The sequence below is a fragment of the Silene latifolia genome, chromosome 7, assembly GCF_048544455.1.
Source record: "Silene latifolia isolate original U9 population chromosome 7, ASM4854445v1, whole genome shotgun sequence".
Lineage (NCBI taxonomy): Eukaryota > Viridiplantae > Streptophyta > Magnoliopsida > Caryophyllales > Caryophyllaceae > Silene > Silene latifolia.
Window position 1 is genome coordinate 109,049,161 of NC_133532.1, and position 24,058 is coordinate 109,073,218.

At 37.4% G+C, this 24,058-nt stretch overlaps 2 protein-coding genes across 4 annotated transcripts; one reads left to right on the forward strand and one right to left on the reverse strand.

Moving 5' to 3' along the window:
* The first annotated feature begins 17,199 nt into the window (after positions 1-17,199).
* LOC141592516 (auxin-binding protein ABP19a-like) lies at positions 17,200-18,215 on the forward strand. The gene has a single exon (XM_074413222.1). The coding sequence runs from the start codon at positions 17,394-17,396 to the stop codon at positions 18,021-18,023; it is 630 nt and encodes a 209-aa protein (XP_074269323.1). The 5' UTR covers positions 17,200-17,393; the 3' UTR covers positions 18,024-18,215.
* On the reverse strand, positions 18,087-22,033 carry LOC141592514 (uncharacterized). 3 transcript variants are annotated; one of them, XR_012521170.1, is made up of 4 exons: positions 21,892-22,027; positions 19,562-20,620; positions 18,579-18,911; positions 18,087-18,172 (listed from the first exon to the last, which is right to left on the reverse strand). XR_012521170.1 is itself a non-coding variant. In XM_074413221.1 (4 exons), the coding sequence occupies exons 2-3, from the start codon at positions 20,489-20,491 to the stop codon at positions 19,037-19,039; spliced, it is 948 nt and encodes a 315-aa protein (XP_074269322.1). In that variant the 5' UTR covers positions 20,492-20,620; positions 21,892-22,027; the 3' UTR covers positions 18,818-18,911; positions 19,004-19,036. The 3 variants fall into 3 exon arrangements, 2 of the variants coding, with proteins under 2 accessions (XP_074269320.1, XP_074269322.1); XM_074413221.1 differs by lacking the exon at positions 18,087-18,172 and adding an exon at positions 19,004-19,054 and having other exon boundaries at positions 18,818-18,911; XM_074413219.1 differs by lacking the exon at positions 18,087-18,172 and having other exon boundaries at positions 18,382-18,911; positions 21,892-22,033.
* Positions 22,034-24,058: the final 2,025 nt, after the last annotated feature.

A 24,058-nucleotide genomic window follows, 5' to 3' on the forward strand; every position in this document is an offset into this window, starting at 1 on the left:
CGGCACGGAGAAAGATCCTCAAGGTGACATGTTGCACATCATTGATTAGCATGTTGCTAGCGGTGGGAGCTGATTTCCCAGATATACAGGGCATAAGGAGGCAAACTTCACACTCAGACGGTATGTTACGAAGGGATCCCTTGGGAGGCTTAGCCAAGCCAAGGTGAGAGGCAAAAAGGTCCATGGTCAAAACAAAACTGGTGTTCATAAGTCGGAACTGCACAGTCTGCTCAGTCGGCTCATATTTAAACGAGCTCATGAACTCCAAGGTTAGAAAAGCGTAGGAATGCTTCCGTAAACGGTATAGCCCAGTGAACCCCAAAGTCTCAAAGATATGACGGACATCCGTCTCAACATCCAGGTCCCTTAAAAGGGTCGTGTCCACACAACGAGTCAGTCTCATCTTACGAGATTGTAAGGCTACAAACCTTTCCCGTTGTGTAAAGTCTACAAAGACCACAGAAGGATACTGGAAACTGGTACCACCCTGTCCACTCCCTCCCCAACTTCGGTGGTCAAGGCAGCCCTACCCCTCTTACTTTGTCTGGTCCCTAGGTTTAGTCTCGGCATCTGTGTCAACATACCATTTAAATACAACAACACATATGCACCGAAACATACAATGTACACATATTTAATCATGAAAGAATCATCTAAGTACACACTATCACCAACAATTCTCAAATTACAAGTAAAATTTCAAGTTCTTATGTCTAAAACGGTCTCTACAGCTGTGAAAATTTAACATAATTAACAAGAATTAACTCAACTATTACAACTTTTAGGACTCAAATCTTCCAAAATACATTCATGTACAACTCAATTCTTTAATCATATGAGACGAATTTCAGTTTGGGGCACTTTTAAGACGGAGTTTTAAGACAAATTTTGAGGTGAAAATCACAAAAATCAACTTCCCACATGATATATACAACATACATTACTCAAATTTCATCCTTTTTCATGTAAAAGACAACCAAAAATCACTTCAATTTATCAAACCCTAGAAATTTCGGCCACAATTATATGCAATTTCTATTTGTGTTTTGTATTATAAACAACAATAATCATGAAAGGGAAGCATCTAGTTCATATTACAACAATTACAAGTAAATTTTCTCACATACAAATCGAATTTTCAGATTTTTCTATCATCCTAATTGTTTCTAATTGATGAAAAGCGTTAAAATAGGAAGGAAACTCATACCTTAATCAAATAGGAAGTAAAAGAACAATTATAAGCAAGGGAAATCACCAAATAAATCACCACAACAGAAGATTTGAGAGCAAGAGGGGATATATGGAGGTATTAGGGTTTATGAATGAGGTAGAATAAAAGAAAGAAGGATGGAAAGAGAGTATAAGAATCCCGCAAATACCCGAGTACTGTAGCTTACTCGATCGAGTATGTGGGGTACTCGATCGAGTACCCTCTACTCGATCGAGTAGGCGCTATTCTGTCGAGTGTCCGTAGGAAATTCCTACATCCTCGACGTCATAGCTTCCTAACTAGATCGAGTGAGGTCTACTCGGCCAAGTAGGCACTCATACTCGGTCAAGTAAGGTTGGGTACACGGTCGGAATTACGAGGTTAACTGAAGATTATTGCAAAACAACATCACGTGTCGATTCCAAACCAAGTTCGGAAGTCGTCACCGGTTATCATATTCATTCACATTATACCATTACTACTCAATTGTATCACAACGGTTTCACCTACAAGGATATATGTCATGTTATTCTATAACGAACTTCAGACAACATAGTGTACCATGCTATTAAATCATTCATGTATACATTTAACAAATTATTTCATAACTAAACCTTTGTTTACAACTCCGCTAATAAACTTATAATCACATTACTCTAATCACTCCTTTAACATTAAATTTACAGGTATTATTCAAGTGTACTAGCAACATAATTATGCTTCAACACAAACAAATTAATCTACTCAAATTAATCACGTCACATGCGGAAGCTTTCAGCCATTCATATATCACATTCATCCATTAATATTTCGATAGTTCTCATTACAATTCTACAACTCTTTAACTACCATCATTAATACCCTTATAAGACTTATAAATCCTTATAGAAACTACCATTACTAACAACTTGAAGGGATCATAGCCATTACCACCTCTCATATCGCATCGCACATTTTTACCCTTATCACATACTTCTATCGTATAAAACCTTTCATGTTCTTCATTGTCATTACACACACATATTAGTTCCATTAGGAACTTAATCACATATGACTCTAACATGACCCTGACACACGTACTAACTTCATCAAAGACTCGACCACAATCAATTCTAACATAATCACCATACACATTAGGCACATAATTGTCGACTCAACATTCCCATCCCCAGTGACTGGCTTAAGCACAATGGGGCCAAGATTTTGAAATGAGGGCGCCTACTCACCCAAAATCTAGCATCAGCTAGGGCTCCTATTATACATACACCAGGTTCATTTTATTAGACTCACTACGTTCATTAGGTTCATTTGTTACAGGTTCCAAAATCGTCGCTCTGATACCACTTTGTGACACCCCCATATACCAAGGAGCCTTAACAAGACCTTCCCTAGCATATAAGAGCATCACCATCTCGGTTGCCCGGGGTAAGTAATCATCAAAAGTCGATAAAGAACATTTAAAGTTAATTTACAAGTGATACAACCCAAACTACGAAAGAAAGATACAACTCGTGAAACTATATACTACTACTGTCATTACTCGTGAAGACTCATCCCTGCCAGGACTCCAGCTACCATCCAAGACAAAACCTGCTACAACAGACTGCTCACCATAAGGGATCATAGCAGACACAACAAAAGAAACAAGACAACCACACAAGGTCATTAACTGAGGTATGAGACAACAAACGGTACCAGCACATTACAAACACAACCAAACACACATACACAGTCACAACCACTCCAACCAATCTCCGTCACCGATTGTCCACTGGACCAGCCCTGCCAGTGGGGGACCGCAGCCGTTCCCACCTAAGTCCCGCTCATCATACCGAGCGAAAACCCTGTCCCATTAATGTGCACATCCCCTCCCGTGGCGGGTTCCACCGAGGGCGAAACTAGGGCATGAAGCCACTCCCGCAAGTGACTCCACTCAGCCGAGGACGCACCTCGAGAACCAGAGACAATCAATCATAGACAGCTGCAATACAACAATAATCAACAAAACAGCGTACACCAACCGATTACCACATATACTCAGCCACACGGTCACAACAACAATACGACAACCGACACACTAGACAGCCAACAGAAACTGAGTAGGCGAACCTACCTTTAACCAAAAGCAGCGATTCCTTGATCAACCATACGACATAAACCAAGCAAGCAATCCCTATACAAACAGTACACAAGCCTATCACTACCAAACACAACCTTACAAGGAACAACAAAGATAAAGATGATGACGATGACATACCTACGCATCTCACAATGACGTTACGACCGCTACCCGACTCAAGTAACCCATCCTCAAGGTAATAGCATCCTCAAAGGCTCCCATGGGAGGTATTTGGTGAAGGGAAAGGAGGGAGACGACATCTAGGTCTGAAAGAAGGAGGCGGAAATGATTTGCGGTTTTGACAAAACACGATTATAAACCCTCGCTCAAAAGACGCTACTCGATTGAGTAACTAACCTACTCGATCGAGTGGCTCCTACTCGATCGAGTTCCCAAGCTACTCGATCGAGTAACCTCTACTCTATCGAGTGCCACTCATCCTCATACTCTAACAAGCCACTAGATATCCCTGACACACATTCCTAAAGGCCATCACCCGCCCCCAAAGGTCGGTCAACGTCGGTCAACGGATCCCTAAAAGGGCGGGTATTACAAGCAGGGACTGCGACCCTTCCAAGAGGCGCAGTACCTGCTGCGTTTTCTCTTGGGCAGTTTCCAAGAAAGATTTCCGCGATTGATTTAGGAATTAGGGAAGATGTAGGCTTCCTTATTCTGCAAGGTAGATATTTTCATGATAATAGATAGTATTTAGGAATATTATTCCGGAAAATTCCAGAATATTCCGACTCGGGTTTAAGACGGTTTTAGAAAATGGAAGCGGTTTTTGACCCGGACTCAAAATGAGCTCTAATTATTGTCAAAACGACCGTATCGGTGCGTAGATGACGACCATGAGGTTGACTTGACTGTTTCAGCTATCACGTATCGACGAACTTACAAAGTGTTATAAATCGCTCCGTATGATCAAACATGTGGCCTAATCATCACTGGGTGGTTGGTGGGAGGTGCAGAAATGAGGTGTCTACAAATTGTTATCTTATGTGGTGTTGATCCTTGGAGAATGGTTGGATGTGCGATTGGTGGTGAGACATGGTTTTAGAGGAAACGTAAGACGGTTGGGAAACCGTCTTGCGCTTGAGTCACCTTTTGGAGCTTCCCACTCCAAGAGGGATGTGCACATTGAGGACTTGAGTTTAGAGGAACCCGCGTGGTTGAGACACAACGTCTGGCAGGGGATCCGAGTCGCTCTCAGGCCCGGCACTACGGACGTTTTTCGAGTACCTAATTGTGGTGTGGTGTCGTGGGCATGTCCCTGGCACCGGAGGGTTGGAGTTGAACACTTGAGTTTGGTGTTTCGTTGTTACTGGTTTTCAATTGCATATTCATATAGTTTAGTATAGTAGTAGATCATTAATGAACATTTGTATTGTTAAAGCTAACTTTGTGTTTTAAAATGTATGGTGAACCATATGGTAATTTCTGCCCATATGGGAAGCATTGTTGACAGGTAGGCTTTGCATATAGTGATTCGGAGGCTTTGGGGAGCGATCTTCACTTTGTAGTGAGTCTATTCTAGCTTTTTGACATTAAACTCCTTTTATTCATTATGGTTTGTATAATTTGGGTGGCCTTGTGCACCCCTTAACTTGTAGTAACTTTATTCAACTTAGCTACTTGATATCTTATGGCATTAACTTAAACTATTCGTCTTAAGTTGCTTTATATTCGTTTGTTCGCACTACAAACTTGGAAAACCAAGTCTTGTGATACTCTCATGTGTGGGGATTACCTTGAGGAAGGAACCCGACTTATGGGGGTGTTACAGTGCATGTCGGAGGTTGCTGGTCATACTTGGTTGTTAAGGAGACGTAAGGCCGTTGAGAGACCGTCTTACGCTTGGGTCGCCCCTTGGATCTTTCTACTCCAAGAGGGATGTGCACATTGATGACTTGAGTTCGGAGGGACGCGTGTGGTTGAGGCATGACGTCTGGCATGCGATCCGCTTGAATTCCAGGCCTGGTACCACGGGTGTGTCCAGAGTACCTTATTACGGACTGACGTCCGGCTGTTTGGTGGGTGGTGTTGCGGCGTCCTCACTGGGTTGTGGGTATGTCTGGGTTTGTCCCGGTATCGGTTTGGTGATTGCATAATCTTATCTAACGTATGTCATTTTTAGAATACTCCACTGAACTGAATACGTCGTCACTCGGGTGGGGTAACCCCTTAAAGAGGTTCATTCATTGCTTAAAATCTGACTAGTGCTTAAAGGGATTGAAAGTACTACTCATATCAATAAAGTGCACTTTTTTTTCTGGTTATCCATGCGATAGAACTCCACAGTTAAGCGTGTTTGGCTGAGAGTAGTCTTAGGATGGGTGACCTTCTGGAAAGGTTCCCGGGATGCGCATGAGTGAGGACAAAATGCGTTGAAAAGGACCCGTGTTGATCAGTGGGCCATGTACACAGCCTGACGAGCTACCGTGAGTGATCGCTCCCGATCCTAGGTTTGGGCCGGGGTGTTACATGATTAGCATGTTGCATATTTACATATCGTTTAGTGTCCTATGTTTTTATTCATCGAAACTGGCGTGTTTTGGGTTGTGTGTAATTGTCACCTATTTCCGAGGTGACCTGTGTTGATCCATATGATATTTTCAATCATATGGGGAGCAGTTTGAGCACAGGTTTTGCTTGTTGACGTGATCGGGGTTCGAGCCGCGCTTTGGACTTGGAGTCGAGTTGCATAGTTGGATGACATAGATAGTAGTCGAGTTGTATATGCCTTAGTTTACATTTGTCATTCATTTATTCATATGTAATTCACTAAACTTGTCATTTACATATAATGTTTCTTAATTGTGATTCCGATTTCACTACCTCGGGAAACCGAGACGGTAACATCTCCCGATTACTTTGGCCGGGTAAGAAGGGGTATTACAAAGTGGTATCAGAGCGACGATTTTGGAACCTAAACCAATGAACCAAATGAGTTTAGGAGAGTCTAATAAAATGAACTCGACATGAGTACAATAGGAGGTCGATTTTGGCTGGGTAGGCGCCCCATCGCAAAACTAGATCCTATTGTCTTGGTTGGTAACTATGTTAAATTTTAATTGAAAAGTGAAAAAAAAAAAAACATAAATTCGTGAAGATGATCATCAATAACTCCAATTCTTATGGAAGATGTTAGAAAATGTGACTACTTTATCCAAGATTATTGCAGAAAAGACTAATTGAAAGGAACCTTAGTAGATAAATGTTTGAAGGAGTCATCTTTGAGGTTCATTTTCAGCGGTTTAGGTATTTTGTCGAGAATGATTTATGTGTTTTACAAGAAAGGGGAGTGAATCCTGAATAAGTTAGCATGACTTGGCCATATAAATAAGTAAACTTTCACATCATAAGATAAATTTGTTGATTATTAAGATAGTTGTTGATTAGAGTGTGTATTATTGAAATGCAATGTCATGCTTACCCTACTTTGTTAAATATTATCGTCTTCGTTCAACTTTGGTTATCAAATGCGTTATTCAGCTTGATGTTTATTATTACTGATTATCTATATGTGCAAAGTTGACATATTATATTACAAACAGGGACGAAGCTAGGATGATAGTATAATGATCGGGGCCGATTTCATCAATGTCTATACTTATTTATCATAGGCCTCATGGTCGATATTTATTACTCCCTCCGTTACAATTATAAAAAATGACATTTTACAGTCTCTATGAGTGTGTTTTATCAATAGTAAACAAATGATTGAAACGGAACTTAACAATAATTTTTGTGAAGGAAATTAGTTTTTTACAAACAACAACTAAATTAAAGTGAGACAACTAAATTAAAGTCGTAAACTTATTTTCTAAACAAAGACCACTCGCAACGATAAAACAGTTCCCTGCTCTCTAATTATTATGTAAATAATATTTACATGTTAAAAGAATAATTGTGCGCAATAATGAATTAAATGAAAAGAAAATATAATATTGGACAAAAGATGGTGCATCTCCATAATAGAAGACCAATAATGAAATTGTAGAAAAAAATCTGTTTAAATACACCCTAAACATGGTTCGAACTCACAATCTAATGGACCGAACCACTTTGGTAGCCTAACATTTTTCGACCATGCCAACAACTGAACACTGCCTAATAAACTACTTTTATATTAATTATACAGTAGAGCTTACCCGGGCCATGGCCCATTCGGCCCGGGAATAGCTCCGTCTCTGATTACAAATATAATTATTTATATATAATACCAATATAAAAAGTTGTAGTTGATGCATGAACATTAGCTAGCTAGTAACCATGGATTTTGAAACAAATAATAAGGGGGACGAGGGAAGGTGGCAACCAGGCCAGTCGGGTCAGGTCGTATCGGGTTCATGATCAAATCGGGTTGTAGTTTGGGTCACTTATGAGTCTGGTTGGTCTGATCGATTCATAGTTCAGATTCGGGTGGTCGAGTCATTTAGATTGATTTGTCGGGTCAGGTCGAGTTTGGGTCGTGTTTTGGCTGGTTGGGTCATTGTCAGGTCGTGTTATTATGTGGTATATTATTCAGTCGGGTTTTGGCTGGCTCCTTAATTCATTATCAGTCGATATTTTTCGATTATTTTATTAGTTGTAGTTAAAACTTAAAACACTATAAAGATAGAAAAAGTTGACTAGATCCAAAGAATCGACGCAACTTATCTGAAAACCGACCTAATAAAACTTGAAAATTTGCTAAACCAAGACCTAAACCAACCCAAAGGTTAACCGAAAAACCGATAAAACTCGAAATGGTAGGACCCGAACCGACTTGTCACGTGGCAACTTGAATAAGGTTAAAGATTATATGCGTCAATTTATAATGTACTAAAGACGTTAAAACACGATTCTGATTTATTAAACGACATTATAACAAGTTATTGTTGATTAACGGCGTTCCATTGAGAAAGGAAATGATGAAATGTGGTATTTAATTAACGTGAAAGTGTTGATTGACCCTCATATGCGATTTAACCAGTATCGAGGATTGTTAATAAGTTGTCTTGGAAGGTTGTGTGGCCCATAAGAGTTAGAAGTAGTTTAAGAATGTATTCCCTCCGTCCTGGTAAATTGTTCACTATTTTCGTTTTGGGGTGTATTACTCAATTGGTATTCTTTTCTATTTTTGTAAGTTTTTTCAAGTGGACAGTGAAGTAGACAAGTGACATGTGAGAGATTTCTTTAATTTATCATTATATTTCTCTCGTTTTTGTCGTTTTCTTGGTCTTTGTGCCAAAACAAATGGATAACAAATGATCGAATTAAATAGTCTTTTGCTTGAACCTTGTCATTCATAGTTAGAGACTTCATGATGAGATTATGTAATTATTACAAATTGTTAATATGTGACGAAGAACATATACTTTTATCAATATTTGTTTGTTTTGATATATAACCATATTCCAAACACATTAAAGCAGTAATTTGAAAATATAAAAATTACATTTTGAGTAATAAAACATGATGTTTTCGTTTTTAGTTATCCAGATAAGAAATATTTTGACGCCAAGGTATATATTGAATTGAATTTCGAGCATTGGCGCCAAGTCGAAAACTGAATATTCGTCTTGCAGTCATGTTGGAAATTGAAAATTTGTATTGGCGCTAAGTCAAAAATTCAAATATTTGATTTTGGCTCCATATTTAAAATTCAAATTTAATGTTGATTTTTATTTAATAATTTTATTGTCGATTTTTGCGTCTAATTTCTTGAAAAACGTTTTCTTTACTTAAAAATTAGATATTTTCAATTTTTTTTGTGAAAAAGTCCCATAGTATTAAAAATATTTTTACAAGTTACAAAAAATCGGGAAAAATAAAAAAAAAATCGTTAAAGAGGTAAATAATAGGAACAAGAGGTAGAAAAATGGCGGAAAAATATTTTTCTTTTTACCCTTGAGTTAAAAAAAAATCTAGGGATCGGGTGGTGCAGGATGGAGTCGTCATTCCCTATCCAAACACATTTGTAAATCAACTTTAGTAGGACACGGAAGTCGAGGTCAATCCATTAGGACGAGGTTGTTATAGTAGCTCGTTTTATAGGTCCAAATCTAGCTATGGTATGTCACAAATTGGGAAAGATGATATTCTAAATTACACGATCTGAGCGAAAGTGATAATTAAAGAAACAATTAAACTAAACAAGGGATATAACAATCAATTTTGAGTGAAACTAGGATTGACCGGGTTCATATGGGGTAATTAGAGATTTTATGAGTCGGGAATGTCAATAAGTGGGGTTCTATCGGATAAGGTGTCGTGTCCGCTCGATCATACGACTATCCTAGGTCGACACAAGTTAGCTCTCGCGTACATAAGATCTCCCTACCAATTAGGAGCACAATTCTATGCTAGTAAAGGCTCTCGATCTTATAACAAGCATGTAATAGATGAATGAAACATAGGATTAATCAATCAAACATGTCAACAAACACATGGTGTGTAAGAATTGGAAGCAGAAACAATAGTTAAATTTATCCACTAATACTCATACAATTCCCCTAATTAACCCCCATAATCCCTGTACAACCCTAACTTACTCACTACTCACACATAACTAAAGTAATCATAACAATACTAATGAAGGAAAACATGCAATGAATCATATACACGTTGAGCTAAACAATTAATAAAGCAACTAACAAGATTAAGCGAAAATTAATAAAGCAACTAAAGGGAGATTAGCAATTATACCAACAATTAAAGAAAATAACAATAACAATTGAAGTAATTAAGAAGAAGAATCTTTGATTAGGAGAAGATTACGTCATCAATCTTCTTACAAGCCCAAGATTCAACCCACTAAAATAAATTAAGAACTTGATTACGGAAAACTAAGCTAAATTAAGGAAAGATTAGTGTGTACTTAAGAAAAAATTAATACTAATTAAGGAACTAATTTTAGATTTAGGGTTTTGAACTTTTTTATTATAATGTAAGGCTATTTATGTGATGGCTCAAAGAGGGGAAACGGGATCCGTGAAATATCTTGGTCGTACTTTTACACGATCGGGTAGCCTTAAACTGGACACTCATCTTGATCAGGTAGAGATGTCCTATTCAGGTAGATCTGCTTCTTTGTTTACTTTACCTCGATCTCCTCTCCTTCACGCTAGAAACAAATCCTACTGATAGGGAAGGTTGGTATAATTCCCTAAGGGGATAAAACCCTATGAAGTGGGTCGAGTCTCGCTTCCTCCTTCTCGATTTCTCATTCCTTTACTTATATCATTCTTGGATGTTTTATGAAAGATTCCTCCTCTCAAACAAGTGAAATGAGGTTAAAAACAGTCTCAATCGATAGTTTACCTTCAAAGTCAACATAGACACAAAATACTACGAGCAGAAAGAAATTACACCAAAAACTGCTCAAAAGAGAGTGATAAGGAAGTGAGGTGAATATGGCCTAAAAGTGCCCTAAATATACACCACATCAAATCTCCTCAAACCAAACCCTTACTTGTCCTGAGTAAGAAGGTGAATACGACTATGATCCTTATTTAAACAACCTAAATAACATATCTAATACAAGGCAATTAATTAACGGCCCTTACTCCGTCCCTTCAACTCACAAGAAGATATCCATGAGGTAGAATATCTCCTTGCAACGCAAGTGAGGTCTTGCCAAAGAAATTTTAAGCACACAAAATCATATAACGATGCATCTACAAAAAGAATTACCGCTTTCCTTATCAAAGCGGTGAGATCATCTGATAGGGAGTCTATCTAAATGTGTATATTTTGATGTGGTCACTAGATCTAAAAGCATTATATTAGGCCCAGAGCTATAGAAGTGAATCGCCTCCAAATGGTGTAGGACAAGTATGTTTTGATTGACTCACTAAAATGTATCGTCAAGGGAGATTAAGCAAGATGGAAAGCGAAATGAGAGGAAGACACGTTAGCTTTTTGTGATCTGCCTCTCACCTAGATGGGAGGAAGGGTCATCCGTTTTAACCACGCAAAAAAGAGTAGGATCCATGAAAAGAGATAACGAATAAGTATATTCTCATAAAACACATATTAAATCCAATTTAGAAGTAACTCAATTGTTTGTAAAAAAATTAAAATCACAGTTCCTTGAAAAAAAATTAGTGTTACTTTCTTGGATATGTATCATTGTTATGTTTGAGATATATAAAAGTTACCTTTAATTCCAACCTACCATGTCCACAAGTCGATAACATCTAGAGCGTGGCTGAGAATGGTCGAGGAGATGCCTACTTCGATCCCGGAGCTTTTATTGTTTTTGCATTCTGTTTTTCAGTTATTAGAGTTTGTAAAGGTAATACTTCAAGATTACTTCTTATATGTCAGATTGTGAATTATGATTCATAGTGTAACTTAGGGTTTTTTTTTTTGCATTTTGACTTGTATCCTATTCCGCACGTTTAATGTTTTCTGGTACAAGAGTTGTACTATCAAATATTCCGTAAGTCTATTTAGGGAGTGGTGGTCAATGAAAATTGTTTCCTACCTTTATCCTTGATATTGCACGTCTCTTGTTTTCATTAATCGTATTGCTTACTTTTATAATATTCATGTGTCAGCCTTTTGTCACACACCCCGTGTCTCGAGAGGAGTGTTATTGGGCGATCCCTAACTAACATGAGATCTTTTGTTACTTGTATTCTTGCCTTTGATGTGGAGCAGCGGTGCACATCATGATTAAGCCAAAGCCGGATCGTGACACCATACCAACAACATGTGTGTCGATTGCCAGCGACGAGGCGTAGGCGGATGGTGAGAAAAGAAAATGGTGGATGGTAATTTGGTAGATGTGAGTATGAATTGGACTAGATGATCCGGGTTTGGTACTTTACTTCTGTATTTTGTTCGATTTTATATAAGAGCGTGTTGTTTTGAACTGAAACTGTTTGAATTGAATTTAAATAATTTGACGAACTAAATAGACCTAGATTGAGTTGAATTCAACTAATCTAAACTGAATTCAACTGAATAGACCTATATTAAGCTGAAGTCAACTAATTTCGACTTCATCAAATTTGGGGAAAAATTCATCACGAAAATTTGATATTTGACAACAATAATGATGTATGTAGAAAGTTAATTACTACAATGTATTAAGTAAAAACATGCAAACAATTGACAAAACCTGGACAAATTAGTGTAGATCTAAACAAACCAAATTGGGGAAAAACAAGAGAAAGATGAACTACTTACATTGTTGAATTAGTAAGGATTAATGGAGTAAAAATATGGACTAGGAATCTTGAATCTAAGCAACAAATGGTGAAAATGGAGTTTGTGAAATGTGTGTAGAGATTTTGTGGTGTTGGAAATATGAGGAAAGATGAAGAAATGAAGAAGATAAGATGGAGTAAAAAGGAGATTCTACTCGAGTTAACTCAGTCCGTGTAGGCACTCGGTCGAGTGTCGCGTCCACTCGGTCGAGTGGCCGAGTTCACTCGGTCGAGTGTCCATTTTCAGTTGAGTGATCTGCCACTCGGCCTAGTGCTGGCTCGTACTCGTCGAGTGACTCCCAACGGTTTGAAATTTCCCGATTAAACTTGAATGATGGTATTTCTGCATCAAAAGAGAAGGTTCGGGGGCTCACTGACTATCATTGACTCCTCCCGAGTTAGCTCATACCTCATCCTACTTATCGTCTCTGGCACACTACTTTCACACTCGCAACTACTCTACCAACAATCATCATTAGTTACACTCTAATGATAACACTAACAAGCATCACGTAAGTATACGATATGAATCCAAAGAACGGGACTACGGTTCTTTATACAAACACGCATTAACCACTTTCAAAACATGCTACAACACGTAAATCGACTCATCCAACTTCCACATTTCATCATACATCACATGAAGGATTATAACATGCAAAAGTCTATCAAAATCACAACACTCATGTAATCACATAACATTCCTTATATTGTTCGCCCATACTTGTAACCACCCACATAGTGACCAACCGAGACAATAAGATCTAGTTTTGAAATGAGGGCGCCTACCCATCCAAAGCGGACCTCCTATTGTACTTATGTAGGGTTCATTTTATTAGACACACTCAGGTTCATTTTGGTTCATTGGTTTAGGTTCCAAATTCGTCGCTCTGATACCACTTTGTAACATCCCCTTCTTACCCGGCCAAGGTAATGGGAGGATATTACCGTCTCGGTTTTTCTAGGCAGTGAAATCAGAATTAAAATTAAGAAACATTATATATAAATGACAAGCTTAGTGAATTACTTATGAATAAATGTATAACAAAAGTAACTACGACATATACAACTCAACTACCTACGATGTCATCCGACTATGTGACTCGACCTCAAGTCCAAAACGACGGCCTGAACCCTGATCACGTCAACACGCAAACCTGTACTCAAACGGCTACCCATATGTTCGGAAATATCATATGGATCGACACAGGCCACCCCGAAAATAGGTGACAATTACACATAACCCAAAACACTTCAGTTTCGATAAATAAAGACATAAGACACTATACGATATGTAAATATGCAACATGCCAATGACACGCAACAAATATGATAATGCAATCATTATCGGTACCGGGACACACCCAGACATACCCACAACCCGGTGACGGCACAATGCCGCCCACCAAACAGACGGACCTCAGTCCGTAACAAGGTACCGGGCCCGAAAGTCAACCTGACCTCCTGCCAGACGTCGTGCCTTACCACACGCGTCCGTCCATACTCAAGCCATCAATGTGCACATCCCTCTAGGAGTGGGAAGCTTCAATAGGCGACCCAAGCGTAAGACGGTCTCCCAACCGCCCTGCGTTTCCTTAACAACCAAGTATCACCACCAACCTCCAACATACACAATTATCACAACAATGAAATATGCAATACAATATACCAAAACACAACTCATTATGAAATACACTTCCCAAATGTACTATGATTATCAAATCCTCAATATCCCGACTCCTAGAGTCGCCATAACCCAAAATCATGTTATAATGCATTTCCGGCACTACATGATATTCATAACCATCCTCAAAGACTCTTATATGATGCAATACGACTCGTTCCTAAGCAAAACAGTGACAAAAGAAACGTTAACAAGTATACACATTATCGAAACTGAGTAAGATAAACCTACCTTTTAGCAATCTTCATGAGCTACCCGAATCCGACTCGATCCCGTCTCTTGAAACCGTAACATCCTATACAAATTACATAATACTATCACAACACATCCTACACTATATACAATACAAAACCCCTTATTATTACCCATTAATTAGCCATATTATACATACTAATTACTAATAAATTATTCATAACAAACCCCCAAAAGTTAGGGTTCATACTAGCTAGAGAAAGATAGATCTCAACTTACAAGGTGAAAGGAAGGAAGGATAAGATGAGCAATCCTCTTACCCAAGCTTCAATCCCATGGAGAAGTTGTTTGTGAGGGTTTTAGAGAGAAGGAAGAGAATTTGGAGTGATAAGGAGAAATGATAGAATGAATTAGGATAAGATATCGAAATAAGCTTTATCGGGTATTGTTCAGTCGTACTCGGTCGAGTACTTGACGGACTCGGCCGAGTGGAACCTACTCGGTCCACTGAAAGCTCTACTCGATCTACTGCAGGTTCACTAGGTCTACTCTAGGTCTTACTTGGTCTAGTGTACAACTATACTTTACTCCCGAGTAGTCTCTCATCAAGTCTGATAGTCCTCTCAAGCATCTCGATGTTCTTGTACGGGTCCCATAATATCCGGGTATTAGAATCACTATAATACTCCACTTAACCAAAGACGTTATTCGGGTGGGGTACTCCCTTGAAGAGGTCCATTGATTGGCTTAAAATCTGACTAGTGCTTAAAGGGATTGAAAGTACTATTCGTATCAACAAAGTGCACTTTCTTTTCTGGTTATCCATGCGAAAGAACTCCACAGTTAAGCGTGCTTGGCTGAGAGTAGTCTTAGGATGGGTGACCTCCTGGGAAGGTTCCCGAGATGCGCATGAGTGAGGACAAAATGCGCTGGAAAGGACCCGTGTTGATCTGTGGGCCACGTACACAGCGTGACAAGCTACCGTGAGTGACCGCTCCCGACCCTAGGTTTGGGTCGGGGTGTTACAATCACCCTCCTCCATCTTGAGTTGATACAACTCCTACCTACCGCAAACATAGTCGGTTGGTTAGCGACTTTGACGCATACATGCCTTGTAACTTCTCTAACAAGGCCCTCGGCTCCTTCTCGCCCAAAAGATTGTACTTAATCTCCGGTACAACCGCCAACCTTATCATACTCACGACTTTCTTTTTCTTTGTCTCCAATTTAGACGCACTCATTTCTGATGGCTTAATCGCTTCCAAAGCCTCATCAAGACTCGACTGGACTAGCAAGTCTTCAACTGTGCTCTTCCACACCATAAAGTTCATTTTCCCATCAAACAATGGAACATAAAAGTTCTACGCCGTCTTACTTACGATAAATAAGTACCTCCCTAAATCAGAATCTCCCACACCTCCCAGTATACAGAACCGACTCTGATACCACTATTGAGGAAGCGTCATGTAAACCCAGTGCGGGAAGAGTCTCACCCAACAACGACGCTATTAGGAAAGAACACACACAACGAACGTAAGTAAGAGCAAATAAAGTGACACAACAATTTCTCACGTGGAAATCCTTCTCAACTAAGGGAAAAAAACCACGGCTCTCTCAACAAATTAATTCACTAACAAGAATTACAAAGTCTTTAAAGTACAATCTCACACTATTATTATCACTGAACTTTATCTAATTCTTATTATTTCTAATGGATGTTGAACACTCTCTTTCTCTCTTCTAGAACAAGAGGTATTCTCACCAATTTGTATTACTCTCTCTCTCTCTCTCTCTCTCTCTCTCTCTCTCTCTCTCAAACTATTAACACCAAACCTATTTATATTAAATAGTTCTCAAAACTTCTAGCAAACCATTAATTATTTTAATTAAAACAATTCCTTAACCCTTTGTAAATTCTATGTTTCTTCTTATAAAATATAAACAATTTACGTATTTGCTGGTGAAACATTTAACATTTTATTTTAACATTTAATTGTTGAGGTTTTTGAGAGATTAATTCAACAAAAGGAACAAGGTCTAACTGTTTTATTTCTTAACCTTTTAATTTTTATTTCAAAATCTGCCACTGTATCACCAAAACTCCATTAATTAGACGAGATTTTTTTTATTGTTATGTCGAATTCCTGGTGGACACATGGCCTCGCAGGTGTTTTTACTCAACCAATAATCAACATTAGGGTACTCACAATAAAATATTTGTAAAAATCTAAGAAAATGCTTGAATTATTTATCTCAAGTACATCACCCTTGGCCTCCTTCGCCTACAAACATTAGCATTCTAAATTCCTACCAATAATGAAATGACTAACAAAGTTGACCGTTGTTCGAGAAAATATGTACAACTTACTTCTAGCATTTCTTACTTGTAGCATTTGCATGAAAGAAATCCTACCAAGTCCAACATCCCTATAACTTTTCTTTGCAATTTCCTTTTCCATCTTTTCTGATTTTCACAAGTTCTTATTTAGACATATTAAATAATATGGATAAGATTAAATCAGAATATATAGAGAAATATTAAGTGAATTTTCTTATATGTTCATGTGAGATGATATTTGATTCTTTTTAATTTAAAACAGCTATCTCCATTATAAGGGAAATTAGCTAATTTTTGGATCACAGTTTTCAGCTTTTAATTAAATAAAAAAATATCTTTTTAAAAAGAAATAAACAACTTATATATTTTGAATAATACACTAATTTAAAAAGATACTCACCTCAGCTCAATAAGATGTGAGCAGCTAGCTATTTAACTTTCGATATATTGAAACAAAATGGGCGTAATAGTAATATGTATTTCACAATATTAAAGTAATAAAAAGTGAGTGAAAAAAAACTACCACCAAAATTTGCTTGATAAGCCTCATACCTCAACTCTATATATAGTAGTATGTTCTAAGAACCACCTTATAGTTAACCTCATCAAATTATTGACATTCCTATAATACTTCCCTAAGTTCAAATATGAATATTGCAATTCTTCTCTTCACTTCTTCTTTACTTGTTACCCTCTCCCATGCAATAGTCGAGGACTACTGCGTGGGAGATCTAACTCTTCCCAAAACACCAGCCGGCTACGCTTGCAAAGACCCTAGTAAAGTCACTCTGGATGATTTCATTTTCACCGGTTTCCGTGTTGCCGGAGCCACCACAAACATCTACAAAAACCATCTTAACCTAGCATTTGCTAACGCGTTCCCTGGTTTGAACGGGCTAGGCATTTCAATAGCACGAATTGACATCGGTGTGGGAGGAGTGGTCCCTATACATACTCACAGAACCTCAGAAGTATTCCTTTGTGTCAAAGGGAGAATAATTGCTGGAATTATTGACACAAATAATACTGCATATTATAAAACACTTGAGGTAGGTGATGTTATGATATTTCCTGAAGTATTACTACACTTTCAGGTAAATGCAGGGGAAACTCCTGCTCTTGCATTTGTGAGCTTGAACAGCCCCAACCCCGGCCTTCAGGTCATCAGTGACTCGTTGTTTGCTGGCAATTTACCATCAGAGCTTGTTGAGAAGATCATGCTCCTCGATCCTGAGCAAGTGAAGAAGCTCAAGAAGGCCCTTGGTGGTACTAATTAGGACCAGCCTCTATGTGGAAGATAATAAGTCGGTCTGTTTGTCGTCATTTCAGAGTCTATGTATGTATCTTGATGTATACTTGTCTTCCTGTGCTTCGTTTCAGTAAGCTTAGAACAGGTGATACTATGTACTCCTAATAAATCAGAGGCCTGTAATATAAAATATAAAATGTGACTTGTTTTAAGTGGTCAACTGATCTATCTTCCGTCAATTTTCTTTTACAGCATAAAATAAGCACGGATTTTGAAATAATATAATATGAAAATAGCGTTTTACATGATAAACGTAATAAATATCACGTTATGTATCAACGTAAATTTAGAAAAAAAAAAAAAAAAAAAAAAAGTAGAGGCCAAAGTTGGAATCGATTGACCATTAAAGTCAAACGAAGAGAATATAAACACCAATCTTTTTCAATTTTCATTTACATATGTGCCATCTTTATATCCGAGTCACTGCGTGACCCTCGTTATATGGGGAGCCGCCACAAAACAAAACTCAAGTGCTATTCATATCAACAATGAGATAGTAAAGAAACATATAACATAACCATACCAGCCAGCCAGCCTCTGATGGACTCAACTGAAGTGATGGCCATAGTCGACATGCAGTCGAAATCTTGGCATAAGAATACCTTTAAGCTTTTAAGATGTTCATCTAGTTCTGCTGCTGGAGGCTCTCGAGTTTCTGAATGTCAGTGTTTTTGGCCGGAGCATCTTCGAATTTGTCTTCTTTTGGTTTTTCGGAATCTGAGTTTGTTGTCTCTTCATTAATCATGTCATGCTTCTTTTTACTAATATTTAGTGGCCCGAGCTTTGAGTCAAGATCCTTGACTGCATTTGTGAAAGGCCTCACACCTTGCATTCCAATAAGGCGATCAATAGATTCCTAAAGAGGAGAAAATTTTTACAATAAGATGTAAGCAAGAAAATTACAGTTTTCTGATAAAATAAAGCAAACAGCAGCGCAAGACTATGTACCGTATCTCACAAAGAAAAGGTTAACTTCTTCTTTTAAACAGAGATAATGAACTGCAGCCAAATCAAAATGAGTGCATGTCAGAACGTCAGATAGTTTACTTCCAGTCATCTCAGGAGTCGCGAATGATCACTCACACCTGGTTTACCGACTTTGCTTCTACCCAGTCCCCAGCGAAATAATGTGTATATTACTACATATTCATAACATGGCATTTGGTTAAAATCTATGTATCAAATACTTAATGAACTGCGTATTGTGTATCCATATAATGTGTTTATATTTTATACCATGCACTACAAATGCATCTATAGAAGATCACAGCAAGTTCATAAAGAGATTTTTTTTTAAATAATCTAATCCACATATTCAAAGGTTCCTGGAGAAACTTGAGCGTAGAAGAAGACAGCGCAAGCAGTAGTCTGCTGTTTGGACAATTTGTGAGATCCACATCCACATCCATTAGAAAAAAAAAAAAAAAAAGCTATCACAACGAAATAGAAGAAGGAATCCAATTTCCTGATTAGCAAATTTTTAAAAGAAGGTTCCTTTTAACTGACCTGTTCTATACATTCAGCTCGCGGGCCCAAATCCTCGGCCGATGCTCCCTTATGAAGATACATAAGAGCAAGTAGCAAGTGAGAACGGACGTCTTCTGAAAAGTGCTGTTTAGTGCTGCAATAGGGGACAATAGCTTTACAACCGATTGAGTAAAACGGGCAGTTTACAGGTTTCATTGGGCAGACAGTAATACAATGCTTGTCCATTTCCTGTCTAATGAGTATCTCCGGGCACTTCTGCTCACAAGGAAGCATCTTAAAAGGGCAAACTGAATCATGCTCTTCTGCACGAGCGGCACTGTAAGTAGCACTGCAACCCTCTTTTTCACACAACAATGTCCTAAAACCACATTGAAGGCGATGATGTTCGAGTTCAACCTCAGATTTGAATTTCATCTTACAGTGAAATTCGTTCTTAAAATCGACGTTTTTTAGTAGACTTTGTGCAATACGTTCCCTCCGGTCCAATAACCAAAAGCTGTTCTTCTCCATTTCTTGCATAAAATCGTCAATTTTGTCATCTCTCGTCTCACTAAGCAGCCATCCAGACACCCGGCTTAGTAAATTCCTCTTAAGAACCGTGAAATCCTCTATGAAGTCTGAAATGATGTCTGAAGGCTGGTCACAAATTTCTTCCTCGGGACGACCCTCTAAGAAAAGAGACTCTGAAACAAAGGATTGACTTCTCTCTGTGAGATACTCCAGCATTTCTTTTCTTATTTCAGCAGCCACTGTGCCAGGACTCCGAAAGAATTGTCCTGTTGTGTTATCAATGCATGTGGTTGATAAACCTTCAAGTAATACTAGAGCAATCTTGTGAACCATCTCTTTATCCGACAGATCACAGTGAAACCTCTCACTCTCCTCTCTAAGATCTTCAAATTTCTCTTGTTTGAGATCAAGCTCTGTGAAAGATGTATCCGTTTCCATAATAACCAGAACCAAAATCGTACCTAATAAATGACTTTTTTCAGGAAAAAAAAAATCTGTATCCTTGTCTGGTTCAAGCTCGCATCAGCGTTTTAGAACTATGAAAACGATGACATCAGCAAATCCCACCTATAAATAGAAGGCAAGTGAATGAAAAGATTCAGAAGACTAACATCCTAGCTTAACATCACACAGAGCAGTGTTCCTGAATTTTTCATAAGCATGCTAAACTCGAGCAAAATTTGTAGCTCACAGAGGTTTTAATTTAACTACATTTAACTGTATGATAAGTTCAATTTTTTCATCTAATCAAGTAACCTAAAGTTGACGCCTTCACACAGTTCACTAGTTCAGTAGATGATACTCTGTGCTAAGTGCTAACAAGTCATTACTTCTTATTAGCTACTCCGTACTTTCCTCAATATTTGTGCCAATTCAATATGGTATGAAACTATAGAATGAGGGGGAGTCTAATTCAGTAACAAAATAATTCCAACGCCTGAAACGCTTTACAAGTTTCCGTCTCTGGCAGGGTGAGTGAGAGCTTGGAGATACACAACCTTACCCAGTTATACTCGTGTTGTATCGAAACAAAGAAGCTATTTCTGAATGACGCGTAGCATCAACTGCTATTTCGCACTCTAAGAAACGCATAGTTTAGTACTACGTAGGTCGCAATATCAATCCACACTAATAATTTTCTGCACAGTAAGATTTTCCTTCAGAAGCCTACACTTTTCAGCATCCTTTGCTATAAATCACTGAGAGGTTCAAGTAATCAGCTTTAGTGAGAAACCGGAAGCACGGAAACAAGCCCAAATTCAAGATTAACACAAAGGTACTAATAATCAGTAAGATATAAAATGGCTCCATAATTTCATATCTTAAACATATATCTCCTTAAAACTTGACTTCCAGCCAATACAAGAAGCAAATTGGTCAAAATAAATTTCAAAATGGACTCAACAAGACAATTAGAATGACCATGAGAAAAATCACAACTTTTGAACATTCCCAAATCCCAATTGTTCCACCAATTGATCAGATATTCAACCATCAAAAATTACAAACAACGACAACACTACCCCAGTGCCTCAAGTGCTCCCGTATATTGCAGGGTAAATGGGGTCGGATGCACGCGGTCTTAGTAATCTAAACTAGCCACCTACTATTGTAATGTCCATAATTTGTGTGCCAAATTCAAAATTTTGTACAATTGTCATAATGGGGTCTGAATTGCAAATGCTATCAACACAAATACTCCTAGAATAATTATTACAAAGATTATTCTGGTGATATAATGTCATAGTTGGTACTAATCGAAGTCAACATTCAAAAAAAAAAAACTAAGGTCAACAATGTCATTGATCGACTAAAAAATATATTTGAAAAGTTGTTACCTGGGATAGGGATCATTTCTTTGGCAGGAAGAAACAAAAGCAAATCAGGATTTCGATTCCGTGTTCTTTTTCTACACAATTATGATCAACTATTTTCTGCAACAGGATTTTGATAGTAATGGAACAAGGGATTTGGATAAATCTTATCTATATTAATACAAAAGACAATACTCAATCCTCAGCGCGTCACGTCATTAATATAAGTTTTTTTTTGTTTTTGGAAATTCATGTTATGATGGGACCCGTGAGTGTGCAATGTATTTATTTGTTCACAGATTTCGGTCTTCAAACATGCGATAAATTCCGTCTTACAACAAATTCTATGAAATATTATTATCAAAAAATTCTATGAATTAATATTATGAAATAATTTTATACATTCCGTGTAAATAAAATTAATAACATATACGCAAAATAAATTACAAATGCGAGTAAATGAAATTGAATTACATAATTTTTAAAACAAAATTACATAATAATAAAATTACATAATTTCAAGAAGGAATAACATTTATATACGGGATCGAACATAAAACGCAAATGAATTACATACATATGTTAAAGTTGATTATATTAGATTATATTTCTTTTATCCGGATGTAAAGTTTTTATGTATGCAATTTTTATTTACAAGAGTAGATTGCGTTATTTCTTTATAAACCAGTGTATATGAACACGTGTTTGTAACAAATTTAAACATAAATTATGTAGATCGTAGATTTAGACCAACTAGATAAGTACAATAGAAATGCAAAAACAAATATACATACAAAAACATTAATACTGGCCCAAATACATACCCGTGCAATTTTGCACGGGTTTAAAACTAGTTCATTGTTTATTTTATGCAACTAGACCGTGCCAACCGATCAGGCGAGTCGGGCTTGTCAAGTTTTTGGTTGGTTTTTGTGGGACTTTGGGTGTGTCATACATTCGGGTAAGGTTGAGTCTAGGTATGTGTTGTTTCGGCAATCAAACAAGTTAAATCTATTGAGTTGTATTTAAGCATTTAATATCTTTCATATGATTAATTGTTGTCTTTAGTTTTGGCACAAAGATTAACCAAAGAGAAGGGAACCAATTATTAGATGACAAGTTGACCAAATTGAGTGTTAATGATCAAATTACTCATTAAATGCATTACTAAAATAGAAAGGACAAGAATTGATTGAAACACCTCAAAATGGAATATGACAACAAATGACCGGGACGGAGGGAGTATTAGTTTAGGAATTCAAGACTAAATTACACATAAATCAATGTAATTACTGCATATATTAAGAATTTTTTTTTTCCTCATTTAGTTCTTTAAATACAACCCATTGATTGTATTTATCATTTCCCAAAAACATATGAAAGTATAGAAAATAAATAAAACAAAAGAACGTTATCTACAATTGGTTTGCTTCAAATTGTCTTGAAGAAAGTCTGATTATGCCTGAAACTATTTCCGAATTTCTTTTACGGTTCAAAAAATTTAAGTATATACCTAGTTGTCTCAATCATTTTTGGATATTAGGTGAATCAAATTATTATAACTATTTATGGATCATCCCGTCATTAGCCCGTCCCGTCCAGCCCATTTATTACATGGGCTTGGACAAGTAATTTCTACCCGAAAAATTAAGAAGACGGGCCAAGCCCAACCCGCGAAGTTAAATGGCGGGTATGGCAAACAAATATATCCCGTGGGCCGGCCCATTAGGCTCGTTTACTATTTAAATCCTTTACTTTTACTCTTAAAAACAGACATTTTCAAAGAAAATTGTATCAATTTTATAGGGATGTGGAACAAAATAATACGTAAATTGTAAAGGTTATTTTAACGAAAATATTTATATATTGTGTACCCTTATATATTTTAATTAATAAAACATCTAAATTGAAGTTTCGTGTTACGGCTCATTAGCCCATTGGTCATCCGACTTTTAATTAACAGTCCGTCTTACTTGTGACGGAGATATCCGTCACAAGCTTGTGACGGGTCGGATAGTATCATATTATATGCAAATGCTATGAAAGTGTACCATGGGTAGTGAGTAGGTGTCAGGCGGCATTAATTAGTGTGAAAAGGAGTGAGTTAACTAGTGAGGGTAGAGAGATGACAATTTGGGATAAAAAAACTCATTTTATTAGTTTCCCAATGAAACATATTTGCCACACATTA